At 42.1% G+C, this 8,789-nt stretch overlaps 1 protein-coding gene across 1 annotated transcript; it reads right to left on the bottom strand.

The window, feature by feature from the left end:
* Nucleotides 1–3,475: 3,475 nt before the first annotated feature.
* CNIH4 (cornichon family AMPA receptor auxiliary protein 4) lies at nucleotides 3,476–8,763 on the bottom strand. The gene is made up of 5 exons (XM_054170411.1): nucleotides 8,478–8,763; nucleotides 7,073–7,141; nucleotides 5,958–6,070; nucleotides 4,932–5,072; nucleotides 3,476–4,350 (listed from the first exon to the last, which is right to left on the bottom strand). The coding sequence occupies exons 1-5, from the start codon at nucleotides 8,544–8,546 to the stop codon at nucleotides 4,323–4,325; spliced, it is 420 nt and encodes a 139-aa protein (XP_054026386.1). The 5' UTR covers nucleotides 8,547–8,763; the 3' UTR covers nucleotides 3,476–4,322.
* Between the last annotated feature and the right edge of the window lie 26 nt (nucleotides 8,764–8,789).

The raw sequence follows: 8,789 nt of genomic DNA, 5'->3' as shown, positions 1-8,789 counted from the left end.
AACTTTGTATTCCCTTTCTTTTGATTCAATAAACAGAATGAATAACTGGAATGACTAGTTCTTAGTTTACCTAACTTCACTGACATGACTGACTTGGGTGTTAATTTCTTAATCATTAATTATAGATGGTTGTTGATTTGGGGTTTTTTTGGGTCCATATTCTATTTTATTTCTTCACTAGGAAAATGAATTTGTGGCCTTTTAGCTGAAGAAGACTTGCTCAGTGTGTTACAGGCTTTCCAGTTCTTGCTATGTGGCTCTGCTCTGCCTTGTGTTTGTGTTTTCACTCTGTGTTTAGCACTCTGCTTGCCCATGTCTTGTTGCCTGTTTATCTAAGTTGTTGAATGTCTGGCTCCTTTGAGACTCCCAGAAAGCCTTGACTCCTTCCTGCTGGAGCTTGCTTCAAGAGCAGACAAAGGGTTGCTTTAGGTGATCTGTGGGTTCTGTGAGGGTGTTCTATACTTCTTAAGAAGGTGCTCCTAAAGTACTTGCATCTCCTGCTTGGATGTCTCTTAAACTGGAGGTCAGACCACTGGACTTCTCTGGGAAGTTGGCCTAAGCAGCTTTTGTGGCTGAGGGCTCTTGGAGCCACATCTCAACTCTTCTCTTTGTTCAAATTAACCCTGCCACCTTCTACCTCTTTCCTGTGCCGAAGAACCCTGGTTTTGTTCTGGATTTTTGTGTCAAGAAGGGTCCAGTCTCTTTTCACTGGTGTCCCATGCTAGGACAAGGGCAATGGATACAAATTGGAACACTGGAAGCTTGACCTCAACATGAGGCAAAACTTGACTGTGAGAGTACCAGAGCACTGGAATAGGCTGCCTGGAGAGGCTGTGGAGTTACCTGTTCCAGAGACTTTCAACACCTGTCTGCATTTGTTTGTGTGACCTGCCCTAGGTGATTCTGCTTTGGCAGGGGAGGTGGACTTGATGATCTGCAGAGGTCCCTTCAGTCCCTATCATTCTGTGATTCCTTGATGTTGGATCATTTTTATTCACCTCCAGCTAATGAAAAGCTGTACCTGAATTAGCTTTCCCCTTTCCTGTAGCTTTGCCAAACTCAAACCCTTTTGCTAAGTGCTTTTTTTGATGTCTTTGGGCTTTTTTAAAGCTTTTTTTTTTTTTAAATCTCTGAGCTTCTCCATCAATTAGAAAAGGTCTTTGTTCCCTCAGATGACACCTCTGTGTTAGCTTTACTGTTCAAGTAGTGTATGGATAATTATGGCTTACATGCAGCTGTGAACAGAAGCAGCCTGCCTTATTCCTTTCCATGTGCTGCTTCCCTTGGGACTTTGTGGGAGGGTTGTAAGACTGAAGACTCAACTATAAATGATCCACATAGCAGACAAAGGAAGTTGGGGTTTTGGCTGGGTTTGCTACTGTACTTCCTCTGCTGTCCTATGTCTGCCTTTCACTGGTGAATGCAAGAGGAACAGCTTTGTGGTTTCTATAGAATGGTTTGGATTGGAAAGAACTTCCAAAGGTCACCTAGTCCAACCCCCCTGCAGGGAGCTGGGACATCCTTCACTAGATCAGGTTCCTCAGAGCCTCGTTGAGCCCTGAACTACCTCCCTGGGCACCCTGTTGCAGTAGTGCACCACCTTCATGGTGAAGAACTCGTTCCTGACATCCAGTCTAAATCTCCTTTAATTTCAAACTGTTGCCTCTTGTCCTATCACTGCAGGCCTTTGTAAACAGTCCCTCTCCAGCCTCCTTGCAGACCCCCTTCAGTTATAGAACTGTGAGATTTCAGCACATAAAAATTGGAATACATTTTAAGTTTTCTAAAAACACTTCAGGTGATTTAAAAGAAACCACATCAGGAACCTGTGAGCAGATGAGCATTTCACAGTTAGGTGCTAAATTCAAACTCTGCCTAAGTAGGGGGCTTCTCCAGAGGGACAGTTTTCTCATTCACCCTGTCCCTTTACCCCTTGGCCCATGTTAACTATGCTGCCTGATGCATCCCTCTGCTCCTTTGTCTGTGTGGCACATGCTTAGGCTATCAGCTCATCGCAGAAAGATGGCAGTCCCAGCTCTCTCCTCACTTTAAAAGAACTACAATGCTCTGAAGAGTAACCCTGACACTTACATGCCTCTAACATTTCTGCCAAAGATAATTCACTGGTCCACATAGCCCAAATATTCCTCTTGCATCCCCCACTCCCATCATTAGCATATCCTTAGAGGCCAAATCCTAGAGAGCTGCTTGTGAGAAAAAGAATAAGAGCAAAGCAGTTTCAACCCTGAACAGCTAAAGATTTGCTTTTGTGGACTTCAGGAGAGTTTGAGGTTGATTGTTACCCTTCATGTTCTTAATTCACACTACTCACTGAAAACAGTAATTAACTAGGGTAAGTGTATTCTTTAATAAAATATTTTAGTTATGGGGCAGTAATTTTTTTTTCCCAGATGTGGTGGGTAGTTTCTTTTATCCTTCCCTATTCTGCTGTCATCTGAAGAACCACTTCCCTCGGTAGAGGAAAACACAAGCTTTTCACTGAGTGGTAATTTTTACCAATTACACTAGGGAACAGGTGTACCCTATCTAATGTCATGACAGTAATTATGAGGTGCTTGTAGATAGAAATCATTGAAGACAATGTACCTTATAAACATTCTCAGTAATATTGAAGCTCTTACCTTGACATTATGTCTTTGGAGTAAGACCTAAACTTGTCACTCATTATATTTATCTACTGCTAGCATTACAGCAAGGACTTAACTTGAGCAGCTTACTAACACTGCCCTTTCTTGTAAAGCCAAAGTATGTGGAGCCTATTTTTTTTTTTTTTCAGGTACAAATAAGTTAGTTGCTTACCATATGAGCTGCTACAGAAGCTGCTGACTTCCCTCTCTTTTAAGGTTTTATTTGCTCTTTTTCCAGACCTACATCCCCTCTGGATTTCAGCTTTATAAGGCAGTACTTTCTGTAGTTTTGATTTGTGTGGTGTCATCTAGGCAGTAGCATGCAGCTGGGGTAGTTATTTCTTTCGTTATGTTTTTAATGAGTGTAATTTTCAGCAGTGTTTCATCTTTGCAACAGCTGAACTTGGCCTCCATCCATCACAAATTTAAAGCCAGGCTTCTTGATCAAACGCTGAACAAGAGGTATCTAGAGGAATCAAGCCTCAGTGTTGTATTTTCACTGCTGGCCACAAAAACAATCTGCCAACTGCAGTGATAATGCCAAAGAACAAGTACTAAACAGGGAAAGGCTCATAAATTTTAGGACTTAACTGCAAACCTGTATTTCTGAAGCACTCACTTGATGTGTTTGTTTCCAACCATTTCTGGGCACATATTAAAAATTTAAAGACGGCTCTTGGACAGAGAAGGTACAAATTCCAGTTTATATACTTATTGCTGATGCAAAAGCTGCAGTAAAAAAAACCAAACACCTTACTTTGCTGGTGTCCTTGAAGCAGTCACATCAGAATTGAGATAACTGAGTTCACCAGACCACCTCCCTGAGCTAGTCACACTTGTTTTTTCACTTCAGTGGATATGGAAAGAGCAGGTTCATGGAGTAGTAACTGCAGATAGTCTTTTGCTCTGTAATCAACTCCAACCCTGGTGCAGTGTGAAGCTTGCTTTGTACAGAGATCTATCATGTATGTTCAATGACAAAATAAGAGTTGAAGGGAAAATGCAAGTATTAATCATGTTTCTTATTTATCTGGTTTTCAGTCTTACACACAAGTGTCCCTTTTACCAAAAGGGACCTTAATCCATCCAAATACAAGACACTCCATATGGGTTGTTGAAGGGAGGGATGGAAAGGGAGAAAAGCATCATTTTTATTCCATTGCTCTTTAGCTGAAAAACACACTGACACAAAGATGCAAACTGCTACTGTTCCACTTTGAAATCTATGTTCCAAGCACTTCAAACTAGGCTCTAATAGGACAGCTTGAGAGCCAGAGGCACATCCTGACACCTTTCAGTAAGAAGCAGACATCAGACCTGCACTTAAATTTGTTCTGGAACTACCACTATTATCAGCCCATGCTGCTGAAATGAGTTTCACTTCTCACCATTTGATTCCTAAGAGATCAGTTCTGTAAGTAAGGATTTCATCTTCCAGAAGCTGCAGCTCCAGCAGTTTGGGTTGTAAAAGGAACAAAAACAACTGCTACACCAATCTGATGTCTTTTGAAAATATTTTATGTTAAAAATACAGAAAAATATTTCTTGTTCAAGGAGGAAAAATATACTGCATGACGACACTGATCTAGGTATGGTCGGAAGATGTCTGTGGCTCCATCACCAGTCACTGGAGTGATGACCCAATTTGGCAGCTAAGGTTTCTTTCTCAACTTCTCAATCATTTATCAAAGCCAGAATCATACTGTGACAACACAGAAAACATGACACCGGTGGATTACTGAAGCATGTGTAAACAGGAACAGCTATCGCTTTCATGAGAGAATTGCACTTGATTCTGAAAGTCAGGGCAACTATGCTGTGGGCTTTGCTTATGCAGACAAGGACTGCAGCAGCAATACTGCAGTAGAACAGTAGTTCTTTCATCCTGTAGTAAGTGGCCCCACCACAACACTCATCTGTTTAGAGCTGGGTAAGTTACACTTCATTTTCTAAGACAGAACTTGTAAAATAAATTTAGTCCTCAAGATAACTTCCATTCTAAATAGGCCACTTATCCTAGGTGCTGAAATCATCTACCTCCTTACATTGTACTTAATAGTGGTTTTGAGATTGAGGAGTAGTCTGGGTTTCCAAACAGTGTTTGATCAGAAAGAATAAAGGCATATAATGAGCTCACAGATAGCTGTCAAAATACATTATTGAGGCTTAGCAAGATGTGAGAAGATAAGACACGAATACAGCAATTACACTGGCATAACAGAGGGTATAAAAATAGCTGGCAGACAATTCCTTTGTTCCTTGTGAGCAATTTTGGAAACTAACCTGTAGAGGTACATGAAGAAACACAGCAGATGAAAGCCTAGTTTAATCATAGCTTCCTTCATGTGTGATTTCAGTTGTCCTCGGTTATGGATCTCCGTGGGATCAAATACCCCCATGTTTCCACTTGGCACCATAATGTACCTGAAAGTTTAAGGAAATAAAAAGAAAAAAAGACAAAAACAAACAACACAAACCAGAAGTAAAACCAGAATTATACTCATCAAAACATTAGAGAGAGCTTTCACAAAAGGAACTTTTATCTGAAGAGCTGTTTCACAATTTGGCATAGGGGAGCTCTTTAAATTCCATTTCAGATTGAGGATATTGCTTATATTGTGCCACTACAACCCACAGAGTAAAGGGACAAGAGATGCTGCTAAAAGGATCAGCCCAGCTTCCCATGCATAAAAGGGAGAGTTTCCTGGTCATAGCCAATTCCAGTTGATTTTCATTGTTATTTGTGGTTATTTGTGTTACTTGGTGTCAAGGAAGGAAACATCTACCTGCAGTGGAGAAACGCATTAGCTGAAAGGGACTGGAAATGAATTAATTTAGGTAAGAAATAAGTGATTTATTCACCAAAAAACCACACTCAGATAATCACAAACCCTAGTGGTCAAAACAAGATGCTGCAAGACAAAGGATCCCTGGTTTTTTCCTGGTTTTATCACAACCATCCTGCCTCATAATCCCAATTAACGTTGGCATTAACTATTAACATGAACTATTTCCTATGAACTTGGGAATGACTCACAAATCAAGACTCCTGGGCACTAGAAAGAATGCAAGGAAAGGCCCAACATTTCATGTCCTTGACATTGTTGAGTTTTTCATAATTTTAATTGCTAGGAAAGGAGAGTTTCATGTCAGTTAGACCCAAGAAGACTGCTTCCAGCTCAAGAACTAGATGATCTTCAAGGTCCAGTCTAAACTGTACAGACTATTTCCACACTACACTACAAGGTAAATTAGTAACATTGGAAAAAAAGAAAGTTAAAAAAAGCACACAACCCCCTTTGCACTTACCTATATATATTCCATGTTGCTACTGGTAAATTAAGGAGAAAGATGAACCAGTGCAATGAAATAAGCATTAGTACAGTTACAACAGCATGGCCAATCACCTCAGGGACCACCCACTGCAAAAAGGGAAGGGGGGAAAAAAAAAGTTACATGCACACAAGGAAATTTCTTTCTGAAAAAGAGATTACAGAATTATTTGAACCACTATTAGAATCATTTGATTCTAATCCTGTAAAACTCAGACAGAAAGTTCATGGTATATGATTTCATCACAATGTGGAGAAATCAATACCTTCAGATTCCACATGAATTAGCCAGAAATCAAACCCTAGATAATATGACAGAGTTACTTTACCAAAGTATTGCAAACATTTCTAGGAAGAGCACAGCAGCAATTTGGACATAACTATATTACACAAGTACTTAAGTATACAGTGCTCATCTAAAATCACTGCAGAGAACAGTGGACTTAAGAATGAGTGCAGTAGGTAACTAACATCTGCAGACACAGGACATACAAACACCCTCAGACTTGGAACCATGAAGAAAGTTGTTCAGTATGAAAACTGGCAAAATTAAATTGGGTCAGCCTCAACTCATTTTCAGTGTGATAGTATCCTGCAGCATTGCCTGTTACATTAAGAGAGAAAATATCTTTACATTAAAGTGAACACCCATGTGGGAAAGCCACATTGATTTAATGAAATCGGGTTTAATCAGATTTGGCTTAAACAGTAGTTATCAGAATAAAACCCTCTCCTGTTCAAGAGGTAAGAAATTATACAGAAGCATCAGAGAAAGTTGCTGTAAGGATCTGAGTTCAGTCACGAGCAGACACTCTTGGTGTGGGTGGATTCAAGCATTAAAGCACAGAACTCAAGAGCTCTGTGAAGGGCTATGTCTCAGTCCCACAAATTGAAAGTAGGAAGCCCAACTCAGAGCACCAAGGGTCAGAAGCACAGCCTTTCGTGACTGAATTTGCTGAAAGATGTGCATCTGAAAGAGACAAGCAAACAGAAACAAAAGATACATGCACACTATTGCCTGTCAAGGTTCTTCAGATGTACATTACATCCCCTTCTCTTAAATCACATTAAATGCAAAGAAGAATAATTTACTTTATTGAGTTTTGAGCAGCAGGATCTAGCATTAATGTAGTCACATTCCAAATCTGATAGTGTAATTATCTGAAGTCCAAGATAAGGAAAAACTGTACGGTAACTGAGAATACACAAAGCTTTGTTTTTATCCAATTAGGCAGAACACTCTGCTCTCAGTGTAGTCTTGTTCCACAGTTGATACGCCAAAGGCACGTTTCAATTTGTTACAACTCATTCCTACCTTAGGTAGGAAGTTAGGCCACATTTATCATCAGACCAAATGATTTTATGATGCTTTTTCAATGACAACTGTGGAACAAGTGCTAAAGTTCAGTTCAACCCTTAAAACACACCAGGGAGGCAAGCTTATTATTTTCCACATCACAAACTATTACTACAACACTTGAAACCAGAACTTACAGGGAAGAAAAAGTTAATGCACTTTGAAAGTTCTCCTCACAATACAGCTAAATAGTACTGTTTTAAGAAGTGGATCTGCCTTCCTTTCTTTCCTTTTTTTTCCTCTCTTTTTTTACATTTAAAGCAACACTAGGTTAATTCATACTGTGCTGGGAAATAAACAGGCAATATCATTATCAAATGAACTCCCAGCAATTAAACTATGAAGACTTTATACAGAGAAGTCCTCTCAAGAAAGGCTTGGGACACATCATGCCACATCCTCTAAAGCACATTCTCCTTTCCTCTAAGAAATCATATCCCTAAAATAAAGGCAGTCCTTGAGTTTTTCAACAATTAACCTGTCCTTCTAGGATGAATTTCCTTTAAGTGCTTTTGTAGTTTCTGAAACAGCAACAGAATTTGAAAGAGTAGCAGGCAACTTTGTAAGAAAGAATATGGAAATTCTGTTTGCTGAAGAATTCAGTCTCCCAGCTTCGAACGCTCAGTTAGAACGAGGTATCCTTGCAACTACAAGACTGTTGCATTGTCGTTGGGTTTTTTAGGCCTGTTAATTTCAGAGGGTGCCAAGCACACTTAATGCGCCTCCATACCAATGCCGCTTCTGCCAAGACACGATCTATTTTCCACAGCACCGGCCGCCGACGCCCATGGCAGCCTGCAGTCCCTCCATCTCCAGCACTCGAGGAAGCCAGCATATTTCGGGCACTGAATCACTCGCCCTTTCCCCGCAGCGCGGCGCGCCCGCCTCTCAACCCCTGCTCTCTCTCTCTCCTTCTCCTCCGAGGGGCTGCCGCTCGGGGTACCTTGCTATCGGCCTTTACCCAGCGGAGGCCCTCACGCCCCGCCATCCTCTACCCACCGCCAGCCTGGCGGGTCCGGCCCCGATTGCCCTCAGCGCCGTCTCAAGAAGCCTGGCCCTTCCCGGTCCCGCTAGGCGAGGGCGCAGCTCCAACCCTACCCACCCCAAGCTCCCCCACCCCCTAGTCCTAGAGAAGGATACAAAGTAGACGGAGAGAAAGATGAGGGCACAGCAGTCAATCAGCGAGAAAATGAAGACCACCGACTCCATCCCGCCACGGCCTCCGCCCTCCCGGCCGCCGTACGCCACTCCCCAACGGGCTGGGCTGGCCTGGGCCGCGCAGCACGCGGGGAAATGGAGTCCCCGCGCTGGGCCGCGCAGCACAGCATGCTGGGAGATGGAGTTCCCGCCGCAGCTCGCGCCCAGGCCTCCTCATGATCCGCGGCCAGGCGGTAACAGCCAGGACATGTTCCTGCTCCGCGTGAATCTCTGCCGGGAATCTCACGTAGCCCT

Source organism: Dryobates pubescens, chromosome 2 (assembly GCF_014839835.1).
Source record: "Dryobates pubescens isolate bDryPub1 chromosome 2, bDryPub1.pri, whole genome shotgun sequence".
Classification (NCBI taxonomy): Eukaryota; Metazoa; Chordata; class Aves; order Piciformes; family Picidae; genus Dryobates; species Dryobates pubescens.
This window is presented reverse-complemented; position numbering and strand designations above follow the sequence as displayed.

Excerpts from the sequence above, each read along its gene's own strand:
- CNIH4 (XM_054170411.1), bottom strand. The coding sequence starts at position 8,546 with ATGGAGTCGGTGGTCTTCATTTTCTCGCTGATTGACTGCTGTGCCCTC. Across the intron at positions 6,071-7,072 it reads GCTGCTCAAAACTCAATAAA|TGGGTGGTCCCTGAGGTGAT; the intron begins GTAAATTATTCT and ends CCCTTTTTGCAG. Across the intron at positions 4,351-4,931 it reads TTCTTCATGTACCTCTACAG|TATGATTCTGGCTTTGATAA; the intron begins GTTAGTTTCCAA and ends GTGTTGTCACAG.